Consider the following 27917-nt stretch of genomic DNA (forward strand, 5'->3'; position numbering starts at 1 on the left):
GCTGCTCAGTTTATCATTTAAAACATAGGCGATGGACTGCATAGGAACGTTCCATCAACAAAATACGCAACTACTTGTTGTAATTTACGGCCTGTTTGAATATCAACAATCAAAAATATTTATAATCACAGAACTAGCTAGTTTTCAGGGGGCGAGGGTGGCTGGATTTCAATCTAGTATCGTTGGACTTCTTACCAGAACTCGTCTAATCCTGATCTGATGTAACATACTTCGATAGCTTCCTCGCCTAAGAATCGAATCTGTGCAACTGGATTAGGAGTCAACTATATAAACCTCTCTGCGATTGAAATTAAATAATTATTAATTATACAAGCAGAATCACTGTAAGTGCACTGTAAGTGACAAGTGTTTGTTAGTGATTTGAATCATTTTCGTAGTCATCAAAGTTGTATAGTGATTAAACGTCCCACACAGATTAATGGAACTAGCAATGATGAATGACTTAAAAATATTATCCCTTTTTTCTTTTCATGACCATTCGAAAAGTGGTTTTAGAAATCATTTAGCACAAAAAGGATAAGCAATTCATGCAAAAGATCTGAGTTACAGGTTAATTACAGCAACCTCTTATTATCATAAATGTTCTTTCTTCCCCAGGACTGTGTACCATTGGAACAACCTACCACTTACTGTTGCCCTCCTCCCTACCCCTGAGCAGTTCAGTGCAGCTATATTTAAGAAATGAACGCCTTCTCGCGTCGGTTCACGATTATATGAATACAACAAGTCTCGTGCATAGTTCGTAAACCCCGAAGGGGTTTACGTTAACTATGCACGCTACTTGTTGTATTCATATACCCGTTGAACTATAGCGAGAAGGCGTTCATTTCTTATATTTATATTATCATTTATATTATTTCTACTTATATCAAAAGAATAATAGTCGATTTATTGGATTATCTTCTAAGAAAATCGATTGCATCTTATTAACACGACGATCGCGTCCGTTATTCGGAAGAGCGGTGGCCAGCCCATATGACGTCACGGAGACTTGTTTATTTCGTATGTGCCAATCAGATTGCGTGACGAAATATCTCGCTCATTTTTTGAAGGAATTTAACATTAACTTGAGATATATTTTAACCTTAATTAGAAGACGTGTCGCGCACACCACCCAGATCCGCTCGTCAAAGGTCAAGGTCACACTTGGAGTCGGCGCAAAATCCGTGTCCGGAGCATAACTTCTATATGGATGGAGGGATTTTAATATAATTTGGCATAAATGTTCTCCATGGCAAGGCGGTGTGTCGCGCGAAAAAATTATGTCTCTGTGGCAAAGGTCAAGGTCACACTTAGAGGTCAAATGTCAAATAACAAGTTCAAGGTTACATAGACCTTAAAACTGAAAACGGTTTCCGCTCAATAACTTAATTATTGTTCAACCTTCAGCTGCCAAACCTGATAGGATGATCACCCATATTGAGTAAATGACCCCTATTGTTTTTGGGGTCACAATATCAAAGGTCAAGGTCATTATCATTCTTTCATCTTCACAAATGTCCATTATGAATCTTTCTGTGAAAATTTAAACCTACAAAGCGGGCTCGACATCTGCCCGTGGGCATGCAGAATGTATTTCTAGTTAACCCTTTTAAACATTCTTTTAAATCTTTTTAAACTACTCTTTAAACCTTCTTGCGATTTTGACGCGCAACCATGTCTACGTCCCCGGGGGTGTTTGACATTACCGGAAGACAGACAGACAGACGGACGGACGGACAAACGGACAGACGGACGGACATACTTCTAATTTTGACCTAATATGACTCAGTTTTAAACTCACTCGAATTAACTAGCATTCTGACCAAATTTTATAAAGATTCATATAAAAATGTGGCCTCTAGAGTGTTTTTACTTTTGTGTGAATATAGATACGGGTCTTGGTAGCATTATCGTTGAATTTGCTAGATCTGATTTTATCACATGACATCGCTTGTTTTTCATGTAATATAATCATTACGAATTTCTTTATATTTAACACGTGTAATATAACTTTGACGTGACTCATTTCCGCCAATACATTCCATATAGAAAAAAGGCGTGAAAAGCGTGCGTACTCATAGCGTTAAAAAGGGTTTATTTTATATGTTTTATTTTTATGTTTTAAGTCATGTGATAAAACGAATCTCACATTCGTTGTCAAAAAATATAATATTTTATTAAACTCGTTCAAGAAAATGTTATAAAGCTCGCCCGAGGCTCGCTATGTAACATTTTCTTGAGCTCGTTTAATAAAATCTTATATCATATGACAACTCATGTGAGATCCTATATATCCGTGGTTCGGGAGTGTTGTTCGGTATATAATAAGGACAATTTCATAAACGAAAGGACTTTTTATTTAAAACTGTATGGAATATAGAGGCGAATCCAACAAAACGTCCCAGGGTGTTGACCTGTGCTTTGGTAAAACTACATGTCACATATGTTTATATCTTAAGCTATTATTTTAGTTAGTAAATCACACAAGGTATATTTAGCACGCATTGTTATGCTCATCAGATGCAATATGTTAAACCAAATTTAGCATAAATTGTATCGTTCTCCACTGAGTTGTTGATTTATTCTTGCACGTGTCACTTATCAATTAAGTATGTTTTCGACATCGCTCCAGTCACATACTATATTGAAAATATTTGCATCCACCTCGTCAGATAACCCACGCAGCCCTTCTACATTGTAAGGCGTGTTAGTAAAAGCCTTCACATATACAGTCTTTACACTTTTGTCAAGTTTTAATAGCAAGGCTTCGTCTGCGTAACAATTCACTAAAGCAGCATCTAATATGTCATCACTTATAAGGGCGTGGTATCTTTCTGGAATGTGGTTCCGAATTCGTTTGTATGGCTTTCTTGAGAACTCTTCGCCATCTACCTCTAGCACCGGGACAAAATGGTCGCTGGAATTCTGAATGTACACTGCTCGACCCCTTAAATTACCACCAATGAGGCCTAACGGTTTGTATTCTAACCAACGCCACTGTTCCTTACTGCCATACTGTGAATAAACATACACAACGCTTCTGGTGAGAGTTGCAAAAGCAAATATCTCCACTTCTGTTCCCCAAGTGTTTTCGGAGGCCATCATTGACGTGTCTAGATATCTGGAAACCGAATCACGTGTAATGCCTTTCATTAGAGTTTCGTTTTCTTTCATGAAGTCAACAATCGCTTGCCTTATCAAGCTATGGTGTGTTTGTACGCCAAAAACTAAATAACTGAATGTTCTAAACAAACAATTGCCATCCCCACGCATGTTTACAGTTTTAGTAGGTTTGGCGTCTCGTCGTATATATTTGTCTGGACCGGATGCATACGTGTTTTTGACTGCCGACTTAAATACACTCGAGATTTGTTCCTGCCATTCTTGATTAGATGGTCTGAATTGAAATGGTTGGGGTTCTTGATTAGTAGATTCTGTAGAATTGGTAGGTTGTGTTGCAACATCTTCTCGCGATACTCTTCTCTTTTTTGGAGGGAGATTGCAGTCGTCAGATTTATCGTTTCTTTTTGCAGGTCTTTCAAACGCTTTCTCGTTTGCTTGGGTTCCTGTTTCTTTGTTTATTAGACTGTGGTCATCTTTTGGACCTTCAGTTGGTCGCTTTTCTGTGTTATCTGTAGCAGCATCGTCATTACTCTGCCTATAGCGATTCAGTCTGTTCCCACTTACACTTGTTTTCATTCCTTCTAGGAAATAAGTGCCTTTTCCAGTTACTTTTGTTATTTTGAATGGTCCTTTCCATTTTAGACCCAATTTCCCTCCTTTTCTCGTCAATTTTCTGGTGTTATGAAGAAGGACTTGGTCGCCGACTTCAAAACCTGCTGTATCGTCTTTAGGTAGTGAAGAATCGTAATATTTCTTCTGCTTCGATTGTGCCGTTTTAATATTGGACGATGCTTCTTTTCTGTTGCACGACAGTTTAATGAACGAGTCTATTCTTTCCTTTAGTGACAATTCAGAGTCTTGGTTATCATCCGATTGCATTGCTAAGTCTAGTTCTATTGGTAAGCGTGCGTGCCTTCCAAACACAAGATAGAATGGTGTTTGTTTCGTCGACTCATGTTTAGACGTTCTATAGGCAAACAGTACGTATGGTAACTTAATGTCCCAATTTTTCTGCGACAAATCTACACTGTGCACAAGCATATCGCACAAAGTCCTGTTAAATCTTTCAGTATGTCCTCCTGTTTGTGGGTGATATGCTGATGCAATTCTATGTTCTATCCCAAACTGCTTGCAAAACTTTTCATTCAAGTCGTTGCAGAATTCTCTCCCCTGATCCGTTATTAATACGCTGGGGCAACCATGTGTCGTGACAAACTTTGTGAATACTGATAGTACAGTTTCAGATGACTTGTCTGGAATCCCTTCTGCCTCTACCCATTTTGTCAAATATTCTGTTATAACGACAATGTACTTGTTTCCTGAAATGTATAAATGTAAGCATTTTACAATACTTATTTTAATCAACGATGCATTGTCAAAGACAATACTAGTATATCCCCAGCCGATAGATGTTTCTTTTCAAGTTTGAGTTTGCATAGAAACTAGAATTTCATTCTGCATGTCTACGGGCCAGCATCGCAGTTTTAAGATGTTGCATAAAAATTCCCTCATGCATATAGGATATCCTCTAGAAAAGCACTTCTAATGACCTCTGTTATCTTTACCTTTAACTGGAGACCTGGTTGATGCGTGCGACACTAGATCTCATGGTAGTTAACATTTGTGTGAAGTTATAGTAAAAAAAATCTCTTCATGCAGTTACCAGATATGCCCTGCACAAGCATTTATCAGTGATCTCTAAGAAGACCTTTACCTTTGACCCATAAACCCAGTTCATGCGCGCAGAACTAGAACTCATGGAGGTGATCACTTGTGTGAAGTTTTTACAGAAATTCCTCCATTTTCATTCAAATTGGAGTTATGGTCCGTAAAAATCAGGACGGACACATGCACGCACATATAGCGAACATCAAAACCTGGCGACTAAGGGTCGAGTTCACCGAAGGTGGGCTCGACAAAAATGGAAGGAAAATAAAAAAGCACTACTCTGTTTCTTAATAATATCTTTCTCAAGTTTACAGTTGATATGTTCTATACAAACTACTTTAAGAAAAAAATCCCCCATTCATTTCGCTTGAAAATTGCAAATTGCTAGTCAAATGCTATAACTCTTAAAAAAAATAATTGAAATCTGGCCAATAGTCTTCAAGAAATAGCCCGGAAACAAAATTTGGACGGACGGACAGACGGGACAGACGGACGGAGGGCAATCCTATCTCGGTTACACCGGTAGGGGAGTTCCATAAAAAAATTCAATGTACTTTTGGAGATATAGTGGAATCCAGTTAGGTTAAAGATGTGTTGAATGTTTTTTAAAGCAGACAGACAGACGGACGCAAAAACGAAAAAAATAAATAAATAAAAAGACGTGCATAATCTCCATATTGCCCTTTATCACTATTCCAAGTTTCATGAATTTTTTTTAAGTATTTTGAAGATATCGCGGGATCCAGATTTTCGGACGGACGGACGGACAGACGGACGGACGGACAGACTGACGGAGGGCATTCCTATAGTCCTCGTAGGGGACTAATAAGCCTGATCATATTTGACTGACAGGTCATAAACAGCTGGTACATTGACATATCAGCTGGCAACCGTCGACGGCGTTTAAGTTACAGAACTATCAAAATTTAATTTAATAAACTATGGTTTTCCCGTAAAAATACAGAACTATCAAAATTTAATTTAATAAACTATGGTTTTCCCGTAAAAATACGACATATATTTACAGTGCTTAAAAAGAAATGCAGTTGCTTTCGCACATGGCCCTGTTTCACATGGGCGGTCGCTTTGCTTGTAACTAATCGTAAACTGCGTAAAATCTATTTCAGTTTACCACCACTCAACAGGTGCATTACCGATACGTCTCTACCGCTCCAGTAACTAAAAATCTCAAGTTAAACTGACTACAATGTATTACAACGTTTCAAATGAGTACGGTGGTACAGAGGTGAAATACCCAGTAGGTTGTTTTCCACCATCATTTAGCATTAACTTCACCGTCAAACCACGTGAAGACTGGACATGGTGATTTTATCAATATAAGTATATTGTAACTTAGCAAACTGATCCTTATAGAAATATGAGTCGCATCATTACTTTTATGCATAATAGTGACTAAAAATGAGCAGTGCAACCGTTGGTACTATGTGAAGGGCGTTTTCTATGTGTAGGGGAGATGTAAAATTATGACCCCCAGTCACAGTTTATGACCGGGGGCACAATATTATGACTCTGCCTCACACAGAAAATAACCCTCATATAGTGGTTTGTGTGAGACTCATTTTCCTATGTGTGGAGGAGTCGTAATATTATGACCCCCGGTCACAGTATTATGACCCCCCGGTCATAGTATTATGACCCCCGGTCACAGTATTATGACCCCCGGTCATAGTATTATGACCCCCGGTCATAGTATTATGACCCCCAGTCATAGTATTATTACGGGGGTCATAACATTATTATGCCCTGTGGTGCCGCATAGCGGTGTTGCCGCATAAAGGTGGTCGGACTCGTTTATGCGGTGATTTTCAACGCATATAGAGGGTGACCACCTTTATGCGGCGACATGCCACGCATAAAACAACTAGATATGTGTCCATAGGACACTGGTGCACCCCTACATGATGCTTAGTAACATGTTATATCATTTGATCTTTAGCGCATATTAAGTTTGTCTTAAAAAGGTTGTTGTGCTCAAGCATGAAGAAAACTAATAAATAAATAGCAAAGTTTTAGTCACTTTTGGGAAATTTCAAACTTTAAAGTCCCATAAGGCTTTTATTTTTATGTTAAAAATGGGTTTAACATTTGTCTAAATAGGGAATGTCAACAATAAAACGTAAAGAAACACTCACTTTTAATTATCCTACATGTAAACATATAGTAAAAAGAATTAAGGGAGGTAATAAAATATTTTGTTTTCCTTATAATGCTTATTGGATATACAAATCTGTTAAAAAGCTTTAAGAAAACAGTTATTTCTTATATAATTTAACTTGAAAAATATATAATTTCTTTAGTATACTTTAGTCACAAAAATAGTGGCAGCCACTCCAAACACAAAGGCCTTATGAGGCTTTAAATTTGAAGGTCAAGGTCATTCAGAGGCCAAGGTTATCTTCATATTAATTTTTTGAAGGTCCAGTTCAAAGCTTTGTTGTGTTCAAATATGAAATTAATAAGTATATTAATACCAAAATTATTACTTCACAAATATTTCCTTATATAATGTATAGTGAATAAAACAACAAAGGGCCATAATTCTGCTAAGACTAAACGCAGCAAAAATTCCTGTCTGTACGATCATCAACATATTAAGGTTGATCATCTGTGAAAGTTTGAACAAAATCCCCCAAGCGGTGTAGGAGGAGTTGCGTTCACAATTTTTTTTCCATATATAATGTATAGTGAATAAAACATCAAAAGGCCATAATTTTGCTAAAACCAATCACAGCCAAAATTCCTGTCTTTACGATCATCTACACATTAAGGTTGATCATCTGTGAAAGTTTGAACAAAATCCACCAAGCGGTGTAGGAGAAGTTGCGTTCACAATTTTTTTCCCTATATAATGTATAGTGAATAAAATATGCCCCCACTTAAGATGGAATGACCTTCGGAACTTAAGACTTTTTCAGAGGAAGAGAGAGTGAGTACATAAAACTAGATCCTGGTCTGGTTGAAACTTCATAGAAGTAACTAGTAATTATCGTTTATGTTTTAATGGGTTTCTTTATGCGGCGAAAGGGGGCCTTTCTGCCGCCTAAACATGCCCTCTGCATGCGTTGAAAATCGCCGCATAATTTTGTTTGACCATCTTTATGCAGCAACACCGCTATGCGGCACCACAATGCCCCGACATATATTGTCTACGAGTCAAAGTCACCAGGGTCTACCAAAGCAGCCCAACAAACCGACAGACAAAACTTACCCTGATAAGAGGTTTCTAGAGGACCTATAAGGTCCATGCCCACTTGCTTGAAAGCCTCGGCGGGAACTGTGATAGGTCGCAGTGGCTTCTTTGCTTTCTTCAGGTTCACCTTTCTTTGACAGTTGTCGCAGTTCTGTATAAACGTGTGTACATCTTCGAAACATCCTTTCCAGTAAAACCTAGTCGAAATCTTTTCCCATCTGAAACAAAGCAAACATAACTATTAGTCCAGATAAGTTACCAAAATACAGTCAACCTTGCCTTAGCGACTCACTGATTTAGACAACTTCCTGCCGTATACGACCCTGTTTACGACCGCCTGACGTAAAAAAAATCTATATAAAGTCACTGACTGAATTAAAAGACTCCCTGTCTGACGCCACAAACGACCGTAATGTTTGCACCCCGTGATGATAATATGGCTTAATTAAACGAATTTCATGCATTTTTCAGTCATTAACATATAGCGCTTCGGATCTTGGATTTCTTACCAGCGTGTTAACTTTACTGTGTGCTATGGCAAAAATGTTTATTTTTCTCTTTTATTATCTGAGTTAAGTCAATTTAACCATAACTTCTAATATGTCCAAAATTGGACGATCTGTGGATGCACGAGTTCATTTTATATAATCCGTACGAACAACTTTTCTTGTGAGAAAATCGAATTGGAGCTACCAACCTAATTAAAATTTCGAAATTTCAAAATCCCTGCTCCTTTTAGTATTACCAAACAATAATAAAATATGATGGAAATATAATCTCATATAAACCTATCCATTACCCGATGAATAAACGCGGGATTTGAAAACTCAACCGATGTGCAGTAATATGATATCACGGCAGACAAAATGGCTTGCAAAACAAGTAAAAAGGAATTAGACAAATAATAATGCAAATACGTATACATATTCTAAATAGGGAATATCTTATATCAATTTAAATACCATAATCCAAGAAAAAGACAGGCATCAGGATTTACAAGAACAAATAATAAATTGAAACACTTGACGTTAGTGGACCTGAATTAAAAGACTCCCAGTCATACGTGACCTTTTTGTTAAGGTCTCACGGAAAGTCACCTATTACAAGTTTCACTGTAGTATCATTACTAAAAATAAAGCTAGCCATGGATGCACCTGAGACAAGTTGAAATCCAATACATGTTGTTCTAAATGTTCTAAATGACGATAGAATTATTAGAATTAGTTTTGAGTTTACATAAGCAACTTTCAATGACTGTGGCGTAGTGGTATAATGGAAGAATGCGGAACACTACACATGTTATGATCATGGGTTCGATCCTCATAAGTGCACAGATACAACCTTTTCCTTTTCGGCGGAATTCAAATACTTTCCTGGCATTCTTATAGTTTACTTGGAGGATACTGTCTACTTATTATGTGTACTCGGACCTTATTTGAATTATACATGCAAAATCGAGATAAGTGAGGTTCTCGTGATTTAGATTTTTACATAACATTACTAAATACAAACTATGTAATTCTTTCCAAAAATGAAATAACAAGAGCTGTCACTGTAAGAGACAAATGCCCCCCTAGCACATTGACCTTAATTTGACCTTTGACCTTGAAGGATGACCTTGACCTTGAAATGTTTGAACTCAAAATTTGCAATTCTGTGAAGTTTGATTCAAATCCATTCAATAGTAAAGAAGTTATGGCTGAGACACGAAAAAATTGAACTTTGACCTTTAAGTGTGACCTTGACCTTGGACCTGGGGGACCCGAGAGTTGGATGCGACACACCGTCTCATGGTGCTTTACAATTCTGTGAAGTTTGATTCAAATCCATTCAATAGTAAAGAAGTTATGGCCAAGACACGAAAGATTTGAACTTTGACCTTTAAGTGTGACCTTGACCTTGGACCTGGGGAACTGAGAGTTGGACGCGACACACCTTCTCATGGTGCTTTACAATTCTGTGAAGTTTGATTCGAATCCATTCAACAGTTAAGAAGTTATGACGAAGACACGAAACGGGACGGACGGACGGACGAACGAACGAACGGACGAACGGACAGACAGTGCAATCACTATATGCCTCCCACTTTGTGGGGGGGGGGGGGGCATAAAAAAAACTTCCTCACTTGAGGTTCGAACCCACAACCGCTATCGTCATAGATCTGAACGATACCACTGGGCCAGCGACTCTATATGAGAAATTAATATCTGTAATTTCATTAAGTACAGAGCATTTTAGAGGACAATTAAATTAAAGTGAATATGCTAATGCATCAAGTAAATAAAATACTTATCAAAACAATAACATTTACCTGGAGTCATCCGATCATTACACCCCTATTTATTGACAATAAACTCGTATCTCATAATCAGCTTTTTTAAACGGACTATACTTTAATATTGCACACTGCATATCAAAATAAACCAGTATCATTTACTATTGGCATGAAAAGCGGACAATATATAGACAAAACACTTTATTTCAGTTTTATCTAATAATGGAATGATCCAAAGACCTGTTCACCTATATTATAAACTTTAAAATCAAGTACCGTTATATATTCTTTACCTTTTTCAGTATAATGGTTTTGTCAGCGAAAACCAAAATATTGCGTTCGGACTGTTCTCACAATATATTTACAGTTATTATAATCGAAAATTAATCATAACTGATACAAAGATCTAGAGCTTAATGTTAGTTTGTAAAACGACTCATCTGATACGCCTTATTTATACATACATGACTGTTTTAAAGCATGAAATAACTTTGAGAGTATCCCCTGCCTGTCGGTTGTTCGCTCTCAGTGTCCGTGTCCGTCATAATCCGTACAAGTCTAATAACAAGATAGTTGTCTCGTTATAACGAGATACTTAGTCGTTTTTACGAGATATTTATCTCGTTATTACGAGTTCAGTCACGTTTTGACGCTTTTGTTATTCAGCTTTCGTACTAATTTAAATAATCTTAAATGTCATATCTAACACAGGCTCACAGGAATCACAAGTTCCTTTTTGGTCATGATAATGAAATCATTATATCAAACTTACGTTTTTGAAACTCCCAAATGTCCTCCGTGATCTGATGCATGCATGCTCTGAATGATGTCATCTGTCTTCCCTTTCTTAACAACTTGCAAACGTTTTGATGAGCTGGTTTTCTTATAATACAACCCGTCATCAAAAATAAAAGGTTTGCACTTTCTACGAAAATTCCTCTTTTTGTTCTTGTCTTTTACAGAAACGGGATACTTCCCATTTTTTACAAACTCTACAACATCTGTGTAATCTTTCTCGTCCATGCTGCAAGGTTGGACTGACTGCTTACCACAGACCTTTATATATACACGCGTTTACGTAGAACTGCTTTCGGTGTCGCTGTCGTTTTCTTTGATGTTGAACGAGCGGCTTTTCTGAGGTAAATCAAAGGAACTATTTTTAGAAATGATGCAGTCTGCATAAAACATAAAAAACACCGCTCAGTGACATCATGGACTTTGATGTAAGTCATGGCACGAACAGTGACTGCTTAAATAGCTCCTCAAAGCCTTGCATTTTTAACACATTCGTTTTAAGCAATGCCTCCACGGTATGAACAAAGGCTATCTAACGTCAGATGAAGTAGAACAATGTTGTCTTTGAAGTTGAATCATATACAGCTACGTTAAAGCGACTTATGTATATTGTATTACATTGATGATAATTTAAATGAAATTCAAATGGAAGCAATTTTATATTTCATTTCAATAGATGTAGACACAGCAGCTTCTGCAGCAGTAACATGCAGCGGCTCCAGAAGCAAAAACAACAACAACAAATATAAAAGCCATAGAAACACGACAGTGACTTGAATTGATATAGATATGTTAGTAACAGGCTAAGTGGGGGGGGGGGGGTCAATATTTTACAGATAAAATCGGGGGGTCATTATTTTATAAGGGGAGTCAGTATTTTATAGAAAATGGTCATTATTTTATATAAAATAATGACCGGGGGGTCATTATTCTATGGGGGTCACTTTACAACGTTACACCGGCCCTGAAATAATTGTCGAGTTAAGCCCCTTATTCGAATATCGAGCGTTTATATTGTATGACTACCGACGAATACTAGATATTCAACAGTGATCATTTATTTAACAATTTTTTGAAAACATTTCTATATTTTATTAGTAACATTTAAACAATGTGATAAACAAATGTAGACGGCGAAGACGTGTTAACAAGAACAGTAGAACAAAACCAGGAATACAAATGATGTACGGTTGTGTTTGAGCTGTATGGCAGCAACGTTGAACATTTGAGCACATGTAAAGTATCACAGGCATCTGAATCATTGTTTGTCACAAATATGTTGTTTAAAACCATTTTGGGTATATACAATGAGATAAACAACACATCTGAAGATATTTAATGTCTTTGATATACGACAAACAATGATTCAGATGCCTGTGTAAAGCATGTCCTTGAACAAGGTACATATGATTCCAGTAAAAGGAGCAAATGTCAGTCAGGTCAATACTTATACGGAAAGGTTATTATACTTGCACATACTCATTGGATGTCTCTCTTTAAGGTATATAAAGAAAGGTAACACAAGTATGTACCTAAATGAATCTAACAATAAGACCGCATATTTATGACCAAATTTGTCTATGTACATTGTATAACAATCGTTGCATGACCGTCTCAAGCATTACGGAATTCACCGAAGTGTTCCGAGATATGTAAAACGATCATGGCCACTGCGCATGCGCATCAAGGACTGACGGTTACCGAGGTCGTTGGTTCCACTTTTGTCGCTGGACACTGATCTGACCAATGAGTGTCCGAGCCATCCATGTCATGATCAACTGAAAATATACATAACCTTTTTTATATGGTATATATAATCATCACTGTTTTAACATTTGTTACGTATGATGCCCACCCCAATTAAATGTTTGAATTAAGATGGGAATATATATTAAAAGCACACCTTTTCTAGCAAGCCATTTTATAGCCATACGAAAAGGTCACATATTCTTATCCTCATGATGCTGATGTCACATATCCGCGTTATACCGTTTAATGTTCTCTCGACTACAATCATTGTTTTTTTCCGATTTCTTTACATTGTCCTAAAATTTAAGGGGCTAGCTACGACAAATACAAATTGCATTTGCAACCGGCCTATGCCTGCACATTATCCCAAAATTTGGACACGTAAATGCGTCTTATCCCGAATCGTTGGAAAGGTCACCAGAATTTCAGCCAACAATTTATTCTTGAGTATTACATTGTATGGACAATTATTTTCAGTTATTTAACTCAACTCAACTCAACTTTATTCAGTACATAAAGGCCTCCGGCCCAAAAGACATACTATAATATATACATCATTAATTACAATAAAGTGGTGTCATTGCTTAATACAAATTGTTTACAAATTTCAATCTGCCATTTTTAACAAGTAAAAAATAAATATTGCCACTTGTCGAATAACAAAACTATTATCTGACTTTAGGAGTCTGTAAAAGGCATGTAGGTCAGATCGACCCGTGTACCAGGTAAATAAAAACTGATTTCTTGCAGTAGAGAACCTTGGGCATATGAAAAACACATGAAATTCATCTTCTAATAAAAGCCTGTTCTCGTTGATTAAGCAGGACGCACATATTCTATCATTTCTGTCTATGTTAAGATGTTGGCCAAATTCGATTTAACCGGTGACTTGAACACCTAAATGCAATATTATTTGTCTGTCAAACACAATCAAAAGACAAATTTAAAGGTAAACAAGAAACAGAGGCGGTAATCACGTGGTATATTGTTTTGATATCAAGCATTAAAAAATGGCAGCGCCCAGTGAGACGGTATGTACTTCTGTTTAGTTTCTCTCAATAATTAAACAATTAAATTTCGTAACATCGACCCTGTTCCAGCGCCCAATTTTCCCCGTTATTTGGTACCTTTATTTTGTTAGACAGTTCTGTAGTTTATTTGGAATGCGTGTCACAAATTTTCAATCGAGGCGAAATGTGCTTCGGAAATCTTAGAACCAAGCATGAACTGTCATTTATTTTTAAATGTTGTCCTTAATATACGCAATTTCGTTTACAGAGCTATTTTAAAACATTGCATGAACACCTATCGGTATGCCCTAAGTTTTGTTTCCACAGCGACCATAGAGGCCCCAAACGCACTCCCATGAAAGGTCTTCATAAACACATCCAATATACTAATTTTGGTAACTTTATGTCAAACATAACTAAAATTATTCGATCCCATAGATGAGTTTGACGCCGCCCTCCCGTCGGCCCGCCTGAACAACGACGCACGTCATTCTAATAACGAGGTCTCATTTTGTGAAAACCTTGTTAAAAGTATAAAAATGCACCAGCCCAAAACAACAAAATAATTGGTTAATATGTAGTTATGTAGACTTATTGTGTGATGACTACTGTGTCAAGAATAAAGTATTTTGAATGAACAGTATTTGAGATCTGAGTAAAAATCAAAAGTTGTCTAAAAACTTTAACCAAACCTTTGAGGTCGATTTAGGGCCATAATTTGTTTTTATAGTTAATTTAGAGTTGTGTAACCTAGTTGTGTAATTGCCGCAAACAGGGGTGTGACGTATTATGTCAATTGAAACTTTAACCTGACAAAATGTGCCCTAAGACTTTCTAAACTAAAGTTTCTAAGTCGATCAGGGACCACAATTTGTATTTCGGATAACATGGAGTTATGTGACTTCATATTGTCTTGAACAATTGTGTGAAGTTTTAAGTTAGTTGAATAAGAGAATTGGAGTTACTGTGAAATCATTAATGTTCGTGGGCATGAAATTTCGTGGTTTGCCGAAAAAAAAATCGAAGATGCGATCGTCCTAGATCTTCTGCATAATATCCACGCGCTGGCCCGTGATTTCCGTCTTCTACGTCACTCGGTTTATGACACTCGCTAATGTGGTACGACATGCCAATTAGTGCATAAACCCATGTCACTTATCGACTTAATTGGGAATAAATGTAATAAAAGAAGATGTACCCTGATCATAAATACAGATAGGGGAAGCCATTGAATGCCAATTAAGAATTTTGCAAACTGTGAAAACGCCGAAAAGGTGCGTATATTGTCACGTTCGGTGCTTAGTAACCTTCAATATACTAGTAATCGATTAATTATTTTATTAAATAAAAAAATCGAGTATGGACACTCATGACGCACATCTTGTAAACTTGCAGATTTTCATTAACAGCACACGTTTAAACACGTGCTTATAACTGTCATTTGCTGCATAAAACATTTAATTGATTTGGTTCATTATTTGTTAAAAGCAGTTATAATATATTAACAGAATAATGATCGTAAGTTATACAGTGAGACAGGTTTTAACACTGTATACTGCGACCTCTGTAAAGAATATACTAGAGAATGTACGTAACAAGGCAATTGAAAAAGTGAATAAAGGGTTTATATTTCGTGGGATCTTGAATTCGTGGATCACCCAACCCACGAAAACCACGAACATAAATGCCCCACGAACATTAATGATTTCACAGTATAAGTGAAACTGCCAACTTGCCCTAAAACTCCGGACGCCGACGCAGACCCCGACGTCGGGGCGAGTAGTTCTTATTCTTTGAATAGTCGAGCTGATATATTCGCCATATGAAGATTGAATTTATACAGAAACAGAAGAAATAATTTCAGGACCCTTATTTTTTCGAAATAACCTGAATATCGAGGTAACCAATTTCGACATAAAGATTTCGACTGAAGTGCAATCCAACTCATTACAAACTACACTGCGATTATCAATACTCAGATGTGGTAGTGTCTTGCTTAATTACCTGGGGAATAAAGATTCCGATGAGCACAGCCCCCACTACCAGCACGTTGTCCCGCATGATGTCGGCGATACTTTTGAAACATCCTTTGGTGTATATAGTCTTTGCTCGTACGGTTGGGTCCTATCGTAAACAAAGGTTTGAAGATGTCAAAAAACCGATTGATGCACCAGCCAAAAAGGACATACTCTTAATTTAATGTTGTCTCTTGCATCAGCCCAAAAGGACATAATCTTATTTCAATGTTATCATTGTAGTCCTGTGCTTAACAACATAGGCTAAAGCATTTCATTTGGAGGTTTTCATTAGGGATGTGCTACCTTAAAGTATATATTGCAATTGTTATTCGCTACTGTGTATCTTGGCTTTACTTGTAGATCTTATGATATATTTCTGGTAAATAACGGATGGATGTCAACCTTTCGGATGGCCCAAGGAAGACTGACTGTAAGTACTCACAATATCATCGCTCTGCATGTTTAGGCCACAGGCGAAGTCTTTTAGCCCGCCCTGAAACAGAACACCATCATTATAGTACAATCAACACCACACGGATGATCACAATATCCCTCTGTTGTTTTATTTCTTTAAAAGGGGGCACAACACTTCCTAAGCCAGAGTGATTAACCTTGCTAAACACACGCCAATTGTGGCTGGCAACATTTTTATGTAAATATCTCGGGCGGCATCTTAGTTAATATGGCTAATGTTTAAGTTTTTGGAAGATCACGTCGACGACGACAACACCAACGCCGATGACGACACAAAGGCACTAACAATACAGCGATTGTTTTTCGAGCTGAAATAACATTTCGAACTTTATTGTTATTTTGTTATTTAATGTATTGTCCATCCGTATTCAAACATGCCAATCAAATGCAAGTTATTCGTGCATTGTATTTGGTTTACGGTGACTGTAAGTTGGTTAAACGATCCTATGGTCGCGCTGTCGCCCCCTAAATAGAACGATTCAATATGTAATACATGAAATACACGTAGAACCAAATGAATTAAATCGTTGCATAACTTGAAATATGTTCATTGATTAAAATAGCCCACTCAAAGCCAAATATTTCATGCACTGTATTTTGTTTACTGGTGTACGTGACTGAACCGTTGCTGCTTGGAAACAATTTCGTTTATTGCACCAGTCAATTGTAACCACGCCCCAAGGTCCGAGGGGATAACGGGGTATATGAGCCGTGTTTTTACCTTTTAGGTGGCCCCGCAGTGCCGGGTGAATGCGGTGGTTTTGTTTTCGCGCCGAAAATATCGGGGCCTTACCTAGGATGTCCCCGGGTGCGGGTCATTTGGCGGAGAATTTACCAGCAGTTTGTTCCCGCAGGACGGGATTTTACCTGGGGTTGGCTGGACGAAAGTCAGAGTCCCCGCTTTTCCCCGGACCTGAGGGCCGTGGTTACAATTGACTGGTGCACAATGTGATATACTCGAACTATGTATAGTTTAAAGATAGTTAGAATGCACGTGTATACAAAATGAATAGATACCATTTATTTTGCGTAAGTTCATGTATACTAACAATGTATTTTAAAACTTGAGACAAACTGCCTTCTCATTCGACAAAATATAATGATGACCACTAAATCGTGTACAGTTCATAACGACAGTAAAAATATTTATTTAAATAACAACACAATGGTGAATCATTTCGCTTGATAAGACACGACACGACGGTTGATTACAGAAGAAATGAAAAACATCGAAGATCACTCATGTTTCAGTCATACGCTTTTAAATTAAATATGACGTGCTACGAAGATAAGAGGAAACTCGTCGTGACCCGTGTAAGTATGTTTTATGACACTTTGATTGTTATCCGGTTGAAAAGACTATCGAATTTATAAGGCTATAAAAACCAGTTTTATCGTAACAATAGCAAAATAAGTGTGCTTTTAAGTCTTTATATGCATTCAAGTTTGTTGAGATGAAACTTCTCCAGTATCCAGGGATGGCATTATATAATCATGAGTGGTTTTGGGGAACAGAAAAAAGATCATTTGGTAAAGTTAAAGTTTGATTTAAAAGAGGTGAAGCGATAGCTGTAAACAGTGGCCGGCCCATTCAGTAGAAAGTTCACAAAACACGTGGACAATTTAAAAGTTAAAGGTTGTTAGTATGTACTAACACAAAATAAATTGTTAGGCGACTGTGCCGGATCAAACCATCTATTTTTGTAAGTATTTAAACCAACAACCTTAAACCATTACATAGTATTGATTGATTTTCGCTTAAGGCAGTTATCTTCAGCAAAAAATGTTATCGCATTAATAAAAGTAAAATAATAACATTATTGAAAGGGCAATAACTCTTAAATGTTAATCATTTTTAATGCTTCAAACGGTAGCAAATATACCATTAAAGGAATTGCAGAGAAAACTATGTCCGTATCATATATAGCCCGCAAGCACGATCCGAATAACGATGTACTTATGTAACTGTCAAGAATCTTAGAGAAACTATGGTAAGCTCACGTCATACGGATAACAACTGATGGCACGGGGCAGAAGAGCGCGTTGAATGACCGTTCAGGGTCACTATTGCTGTTACGGTTAGCTTAACTCACAAGAGTATGGCACGGAGCAGAAGAGCGGGTTGAATGACCGTTCAGGGTCACTATTGCTGTTACGTTTAGCATACCTCATAAGGATGAAAACAGGAGTATGGCACGGAGCAGAAGAGCGGGTTGAATGACCGTTCGGGGTCACTATTGTGGTTACGGTTAGCTTACCTCACACGAGTATGGCACGGAGCAGAAGAGCTGGTTGAATGACCGTTCAGGGTCACTATTGCTGTTACGTTTAGCTTACCTCACAAGAGTATGGCACGGAGCAGAAGAGCGGATTGAATGACCGTTCAGAGTCACTATTGTGGCTATGGTAAGCTTACCTCATTTGGAAAACAACAGGAATATGGCACGGAGCAGAAGAGTGGGTTAGATTTTTTCTGTAATTCGGAAACACTGCAGTTGTAATACTCGTTCTTTGCCCAGTCCTTATAACCCTCATCAGTGTCGCTCGTACCACAACAGGCAAACTGCAGAATAGGGTACAAATTAGCCCGTGTATTAATCTGATTTTATATAACTCACAAATGTTATGGTTTGATTTTAGGTCCTATTTGTCAAATAGTCTCAATCTACGTTTAATACGGGAACAGATTCCTTTGGAGTGGTTAAGCAAAGCAGCTTAAAGGGGTTAGACACGAAGTGGTTCAAAAATCGGCAATACATTTTATCCTCAAAACAATGTCAATGCGAGCTAGTTGGAGGCCGATATTACATAATTTTACATTATTAAAAGAATAAGCCCAAAAATCATGTTGCTGTCTCATCCGTTTGAAAATAGCGCATACTGGTTTCCCAGCTTAAATCATAACTGTTTATGAGTACAGATGAATATACCGACGCCATTTTTAAACTTATTGGGATCTACGTGGTAGTCAACCCCAGTAAATTGCGAATTTGAAAACTGCGAAAGAACTGCAAAAGTTGGGTTAGCGATGTGATACATCAGTAAGTAAAATTCATTGCATTGTACAAAACTTTATTAACTTTAAATAAGTTTTCGACGATTTTATTTCTCTCATGGAATTGTATCACCTGGTGTCTAGTCCCTTTAACAAGTAAACTTATTACATTTTCATTCATACAATGAAAACTACAGAGACATGTCAAGATGTCAAATATTCAAACATAAACCCCGCAGAATAAACGGGCCCAAACAACACTGAAAGCTAGACTAAAAGGCGTGTTTACATTTATATAAATCATTATTTCCCCCAAAAAGGATCAGTACAATATTTTCACCTCTTTTACCATCTCTGTAGGCATGAAAACATGTTATGTGGCCCGTAATTTATGCTGTTAACTTATCGTTAAAATATATTCGACAACTCATATGATAAATATATTCGACAACTCATATGATAATTGTGTGGTGGAACAAGAGACCAACGCACCGTTTCCTGGAAGTAGTTCACGAGGTCCCGTAGATCATCGTCGTCCCAGTATTGAACTACCGCCTTGTTAAGCGCATCGTCCGGGTACAAGTGCAATGCCTTCTGAGCTTCCGGCGAGTACACCGCCACGAAGATGATTATAACGAACGCAATTTGTAAGAAAAACAAGATAGTCATCATCCACACGTACTGAAACACAGGTAGGAGGGATTACATAGCAACTCAGGCATTGCCACACTGAAACATGTTCAGCTATCATCGTACTGAAACACAGACATTATCTGAAACTGAAATACAGATATAATCGTACTGAAACACTGGCTTTATCAAACTGTAACACAGACAGATACTATCGTACTAAAACACAGTTATTTCGTACTGAAACACCGGTAGACAGGTTTTATCGCACTGAAAAAACACACAGATAGTATCGCACCGAAACGCAGTTATATCGTACTTAAACACAGGTACATATATTTTATCGCTGTGAAACACAGACACACAGGTATTATCGCTCTGAAAAACACGTTTTATCAAACCGAAACGCAGATATTACAGTACTGAAACACAAGTTTACAGGAAATATCGCACTGAAGCATAGGGACACGGGTATTATCGCACTGAAACACAGGTACACAGGTATTATCGCACTGAAACACTGGTATACGGTTATTATTGCATTTAAACACAGGAACACATGCATTATCGCACTGAAACACAGGTACACGGTTATTATCGCACTTAAACGCAGGAACACATGCATTATTGCACTGAAGCACAGGTACATGGGTACTATCGCACTGAAACACAGGTACACGGTTATTATCGCACTGAAACACAGGTACACGGTTATTATCGCATTGAAACGCAGGTACACGGGTATTATCGCACTGAAACACAGGTACACAGGTATTATCGCACTGAAACACAGGTACACGGTTATTATCGCACAAAAACACAGGTTCTTGGAAATTACCCAGCCACTTTTGTACTGAAACACAGGTACGCGGGTATTATCGCACTCAAAAGCAGACGGATACAGAGGTAGACTCACACTGAAAAGCAGACATTACTGAAACACAGGAACGCAGGAAGTATCCCACTTAAACACAGGTACACGGGTACTGTCACACTCAGACGCGGGCATTATCGGACTGAAACATTGGTACACGGGTATTACCGCACATCATATCAACGTGTATATCGCTTTATTGGCCACAGAGGGTGACATTTACCGCGACTTCGTCTCGTTGAAAACGCTTTCCATAGCACAAACTTAACAAAACTTCAAACCTCATATTTTTTTTCGTTGAATTTTAATTTTCTAATTCTGGCTCAATAAGGAAACTATACAGACTAAGATCACTTCACTTTACGACTAAATTCGACCAGGATCTTTATTAAAAAGTGCCTCAGGCAACATTATCTTTATACTTGTAACGATAAACTATATGTTATTTAGTAAGATAATAGTTAAGTAAGAAATTTGGCTTACTGAATTAATATTTTTGAGCTTTTTACGCTTAAGAACTTGATAAGTTAAAAGTTCTGGTTTCAAAATTGGCATTGGTTATGCTGAGTTTTATTTCCAAATTAGATGGATGATTTATTTTAAGAATTTCTGTAGTTTTATTGTGAACAGTCCTCTAATCCATTTAACTTTTTGTATTTGTCTGCATGATCATATACGGCGTTTGTATATACTTTATTTCATGTGTAACCTATTTAAAACTATATGCTTTTATTTCCAGGTATGTTTGTTATTCATGTCGGAAAATAAATCATTGTGAAATAATATTGTAATCATATATTCGACTTTAAATTAACACCTCTGTATCTTGTTTCTAGACGCTATTGAGTGTTTTGTCGTCATTGACTCCTACTTCATATCTAGTATCGATTTCATTTTTTTCATCAATTTTGATGGATTTCTTTCACATGTGGATGATCTTATACCTATCACATTCTTACATTACGATGTGAAAATCTTAAACATAAAAAATGAGGAAGTATTGTTAATATTGCATCTACTCACTGCTCTGAGGACGCCCACATTCTCCCGGAAGGGCCCCCACCATCCGACTAGTGAGGCGAGGAGGGCGACACAGCCAAACAGGCAAAGGATGCAGGAAGGATCCAGAAAGAAGTCATATGCTTCTTCCACCTTCTTTTCCTTCACCACCAGCACATACGTCATCAACGCCACAACCGCGAGCGCAACGATCTGGAAGCAGACAAAACAATCATAATATAAAGATATTTTTTACAGATACAAAAAATAACATTTCCGCCATCTTTTTAAGTTATGTTCCAATGAAAGCAACTGAACAAAAAGCTATAACTAAAACATATCGCAGCCAGAGTTAAGTTTCATTGGCATTGCACCTCTCCTTCATATGTTAAAGAAGATGTTTGAGATCAATGTCTCAAACACTTCTTAAGTTAGAGTTATCCTCTGGGCACACATGATTACGGCACGCACGGACCCACACACGCTTACCATTTCCATATCCCATTCGCTTTTCGGCGGGGGATAAAACACATACGCACACGCACGCGCGCGCGCGCACGCGCACGCGCACGCACACGCACACGCACGCACGCACGCACGCACGCACGCACGCACGCACACACACACACACAGAGTGTTAAGTACCACAGAAGCAAATGCTTTCATGTAGATATACATGCATTTGCCATGCATTGACTTGTCATTACGATATAAAACACAAAAATGCTATCAATACCACCATCTTAAGCGTTATGATCTTTAAACATTCACACTGCCACAGACTCTTTAAAGCTGCACTCTCACAGATATAGCATTTCTACAACTTTTTTATTGTTTGTCTTCGAAAGAGCAAATATTTGCGTAAATATCTGCAAACCAATGATATAAGATTGCTGACAAAAAATCAGATCGCAGATATTCATATTTCCGTTTGAAAATTAATGTTTTATGGCTTAAACCGTTACTTACGTTTTAAGAAAAATGCATTCAATATAAATTTTTGAACTTAATTATAAAAATCTGCGATCTATTTTGTGTCACCCGTCTTATATAACTAGTTTCCTTGGATCTTCGCAAAAATAGGCTCGTTCCAAGACAAAAAATAAAAAAAAAAGTTGTCAAAACGTGCTATCTGTTAGAGTCCAGCTTTAAGACACATTCTGTCATTAGGTCCTGGAGAATTCGGAATTGCACCATCAAAAATGTCCACCTAATGTAACACTATACTTACACATATTAAGAAGTTGACAAAGAACAACACATATTTAGAAACGAGATTCACTTCCGACGAATTCTGCCCTGGAAGCTTCATCTTGTAGTTATTTATAAAGCAATTTTATTCCTTCACATTCGAAATGATAGTATCCCTATCGTTTGTCCTTTAAACGACAATATCTCATAAACGAAAACACACATACAGTCACTTTACAGTATGTCCAATGATCCACAGACTTAATAACTTGTCTAAATAACTTTACAATAGCATTCGAATCCTTCAAATTTCAGGTCAGCTTTTCAAAATCTGAAGTTCAATGTAAATACAAACACTGGACGTTCTCAACAAGGGTGTGTTCAACAATGTCACGATCTACATTAGATTTACCTAAAAATAAATCGATATCATGGTGTATTATTTCTTCCTTGCGAGAGTTCTTTACAAAGGGAGCATGACCGGTAGTTAATAAGCGCATCGTTTATCAGAGCGTTTAAATTCCTTTCTAGCCCTGGGGAAATGGACCGGTTAGCGTTTGTTTATTACTTGTTTTGATTTCGATAGGGTATGTACACATGGTATGGTTTATGTTAGGATAATATGGTATATAGTTATGATACGTTTATGATATAAATTTATTTTATATATTTATGAAATATTTATGGTTATTTTTATCATGTATATTTACGGTATCACATTCAAATCAGGTCCCCAATATTCGTTTCACGACTCTACACTATGTGCACAACGTAATGGCACGATATGATTTTAGTGAGATTGATATCTATGGTACATAATTATGATATATATATATATATATATATATATATATATATTTATTTATGGAATAGATATATATATATATATATATATATATTTATAATATAGTTATGATATATAGTTATGGTATATATTTATTATATATATATTATGGTATATATTTATGATATATTTTTATTATTAATATTGATGATATATTTTAAGACATCTATTTATCTTGTATATATTGATTATATTCATTACATTTTTTACGTGTATATTCATTATATATATTCATTGTATTCATTTATGGTATATATTGATGGTATACATTAATGGTGTATATTTATGGTATACTTTTATGATTTATTTATTTTACTGTTTATGATAAATGGTTTATAATGACAGTCTATTAGAAATATATACTATTGAGGTTATTCGATACATTCACTAACATGTACAAATTTAAATCAACTGTGCACCAGATGATCAAATTGCAAGAAAAAAAGAAAATTGTCGAAAACAGACATAAAGTGTGTATTAATGTGTACAATGCATTGAAACTTACTAACTGAAGTACCACATAGTTTACAATTTATTTCTGTTTAGCATTTATTTCGTATTTTTCCATTAATTGTTTTTACTGGGTATGTCTACCCAGTAGAATTCATTCCTTATGCGTGATTGTCTAGTCGATGTTATCACGTGATATTACCAGGTTAGGTATATAGCTTAAATATACCACTCGTCTGGAGTAAGCCTTCGTAGCACAGTAGATACAACACAATTTTGGCGACACCGGTTCAACCCGAATTTTTTTTATCACATTATGGTACTTTTTTTACAATTATGATATAAAAGCGTAACACATTCTATTAAATAGTTGTCCTGAGAATTGTAACAGAATTTTTTTTGGCACAAATCTGGTGTACAGTCCCTTTAAACGCCATAGTTTCATTGGGAGCATAATAATCAGTCAATGCATAATATATTGCACCCTGGTACAACCATCGACAAATGTTCACTTCTTAGTTAGAATCTAAGAAAATAATCACTGTCCATACACAAGTATTTTGTAAGTTGCTTAAAGCAATAAATAAAGATAAAGGTCATCACCCGGCTTTAAGGGAAGACCCAATGGTGTTTTGAGGTCAGTCTCATTGGTAAGTTAAATGTCATGGTTTAAATAGTTAAGGCCCTAGTAGTTGATTCACTCAGAGGTGGTATTCAATTTTGGTCTTAATTAGATCTAAGAACGATGTAGCTTATCGGATTACTGGTTATTCATAATCTTGAGCATCAAATATCGAAATATATGTATGTAGTAATAATTTTCATTAAATACGGAAGGAATATAATTCACATAATTTTCCCTTTAAGATAAGTTGACATTCTTTTTCATGTCAAATCTAACATTCAATTCTGTCTAGTCCTGTTAAAGCTGCACTCTCACGAATTGAACGTTTTGACAACCTTTTTATTTTTTGTCTTGGAACGAGCCAATTTTGCGACAATCCATGGAAACTAGTTCTATAAGACTGCTGACAAAAATATATATAGATCGCAGATTTTTTATATTTAAGTTCAAAAATTGATGTTTTATGCATTTTTCTTAAACCGTTAGTAACGGTTTAAACCATAAAACATTAATTTTCGAACGGAAATATAAAAATATACGATCTGATTTTTTGTCAACAATCTTACATCATTGGGTTACAGATATTTACGCAAAAACTTGCTCTTTTCAAGACAAAAATAAAAAAAGTTGTAAAAATGGTAAAGCTGTGAGGGTGCAGCTTTTATATAGATTCAAAGATTCAATATTTTTCATATAATATCCGGTAAGCCATGCCCCACGCGGATAAATAACTGTACACTTTTGTGATCAATGTATCAATCGATATATTACATCTATTAAACAATTAATATAAATATGTCTAAATATCAAATACGAATGTAAATCAATGCATTCTATTTTTGTATTTTAACATAAACTGTATCGACTGCAAACATTTTTTGTCGAAATAGTGCTGTTTAACACAACGCTTCGGCAGTTTAGAACTACTGAACTCATAAACAGTTGTGGTTACAACTGGTTTCCGGATGATGAAGGGCAACCAACGACTTAAATTTCATGGTCCTATGTTAAACGGTTATCAAGTTATTATGTGGACAAAGCTTTCATACCAATATCGACCGTGACCTTATTTTACCTACAAATCTCAAAATCAATAGGGGTCTTTTGTTGGTTCATGGCAATCTTCCATTTAAAATTGAAGTTTAATAAATTTAAACGAAATCGGTATCTAGGTAATGTGAGGTCAAATTGTTCGTACCGTTGCCATACCCTTAAAACAATGGGGTCATTTACTGGTAAATTGCAGGCTATCCCTAAAGTTTGATTGTATTTTGTCGAACTGTTCTTGAGCTATTTTTTGGCCGAATATTCATCAAGAATGTTGGCCGAAACTTTAATATGGATCATTTGTTTCGTGTCAAGTAAAACTGCCACTGAACCTCCATGTTTCTAGATTAGACCTTTCCCGAGTGATGGCGCGGGTAATGTTTTCATAATATTGTTGACTAGTCTTAATATTTTACCTTCTGGCCTCAAAAACAAATGGGGTCATCTTTTAGTCCATGGCAATCAACAAATAAGATTGTATAGTCCTATTTCAAACACTTCCGGTGTAATTGTGTAGACAATGTTATCCTAAGACTGTTGACCGTGACCTTGACCATTGACCTACTGATCTAAAACACACAGGCGGTCTTCGACTAGTCAAGGGGGCCTTGCACTGAACTTGAATGTCCTTGGTCAAAACCTTCTCGAGTTATTTTTCAGACAAGGTTTGGTCTACCGACCTGCCAACCGTCTTACATTTGCGAACCGTAATGCTTCTTTCTTTTTTTAAAAGGGGGAAATTGACCAAAATCTAGTTCAGATAAAAGTAACATAACACATAATTCTTCCGGATGTAAGCGATGAAGTTTTAATGTAAATAGAAGTACAGTATGGCTATTATTAAACCCTTTGCATCGAAATTGTTCAGGTGTATTCAAAAATGTCACGTTTTATACAAGCTATTACGAAATAATTAATAGTTTACTCAATTATTTCTTTGTGAAAATTCTTTTCTAAAGGAACTTGAATTGTAATTATAGAATTTTGAAAGATTTCATCTATCGAAGCGTTTAAGTTGGTGTACAATTACGGGTAAATGATCCATTGCGTTAATCATGATTTTGTGGTTTATCCAACAACATTTCATTTATTAACATGCATTGTTTTGGTGTGTTTAAATAAAACACAAGAATAATATTAACATGACTGTCCATAGTAGCAATACGTATCGTGTAACGGTTATTATAAGCGCAGAGGTTAGGCACACTTATTTGGTAGATGCATACACATTACGCAACAAAAAGTTTAGTGTTTCATATTATATTTCTTCTATTGGCTGTTATGAAAACCGAAAACGCCTGACTGGCGAATTTCCAATATAAAGAGTACGATAGATTTGAAAATACTACAATTCCATTGGAAAACATATAATTTCGATCACGTTTCGTTAGGTATTTTTAGAACTGCAGTGGCAACTCAAATATACAGATGATATTTACACTATACTTACAAATATTGAAAGGTTGAGGAAGAACAACACATATTTAGTTACGATATTCACTTCCGACGAGTCCTGCCCCGGAATCCTCATCTTGTAGTTGTTTAATACGTAACACTCTATTTCCTTGTATTTTCTTTACTTAGTTTTCCCTATAAAACTGTTATACTATAACCCACAAACGGAACGCTTTGCTGGAAAATTAATTTAAAATTGATCGGTTTATCCGGTGATCAAAATGAACACAAACTCGATATTTGTCCAGATATTTTTACAAAACCACACAAATCTTCCGGATTACAGAGTCGATTTGTCATATGAACTATATTGTCAAGACAAGCGACGTATAATCTTAAATAAGACAAAACCACTCCTTCTATACACGGGTGATAGCTTTAACAGTCACGCTCTAGATTATATTAACCGAGTATAATGATTTTTTTATAGTATATTTCTTCCTTGTTACAGATCTTTACAAAATGAACAGGATTAGTATTT

The 27917-nt window shown here is 36.4% G+C and overlaps 1 protein-coding gene across 2 annotated transcripts; it reads right to left on the bottom strand.

The window, feature by feature from the left end:
* Positions 1–12152: 12152 nt before the first annotated feature.
* On the bottom strand, positions 12153–27860 carry LOC128210971 (tetraspanin-33-like). 2 transcript variants are annotated; one of them, XM_052915324.1, is made up of 7 exons: positions 27432–27860; positions 21849–22037; positions 19814–20002; positions 18743–18889; positions 16295–16345; positions 15839–15958; positions 12153–12853 (listed from the first exon to the last, which is right to left on the bottom strand). In XM_052915324.1, exons 1-7 carry the CDS (start codon positions 27510–27512, stop codon positions 12773–12775), a joined length of 858 nt encoding a protein of 285 aa, XP_052771284.1. In that variant the 5' UTR covers positions 27513–27860; the 3' UTR covers positions 12153–12772. The 2 variants fall into 2 exon arrangements, with proteins under 2 accessions (XP_052771284.1, XP_052771285.1); XM_052915325.1 differs by lacking the exon at positions 27432–27860 and adding an exon at positions 23056–23381.
* Positions 27861–27917: the final 57 nt, after the last annotated feature.

This window comes from Mya arenaria, chromosome 12 (assembly GCF_026914265.1).
Source record: "Mya arenaria isolate MELC-2E11 chromosome 12, ASM2691426v1".
NCBI classification, from domain to species: Eukaryota; Metazoa; Mollusca; class Bivalvia; order Myida; family Myidae; genus Mya; species Mya arenaria.

Coding starts and splice junctions, on each gene's coding strand:
- LOC128210971 (XM_052915324.1), bottom strand. CDS start 27,512: ATGAGGATTCCGGGGCAGGACTCGTCGGAAGTGAATATCGTAACTAAA. Junction 22,038..27,431: donor TCCTCAACCTTTCAATATTT/GTAAGTATAGTG, acceptor GTCTGCTTCCAG/ATCGTTGCGCTCGCGGTTGT. Junction 12,854..15,838: donor TCGGAATCTTTATTCCCCAG/GTAATTAAGCAA, acceptor GTATATTTTCAG/TTGATCATGACATGGATGGC.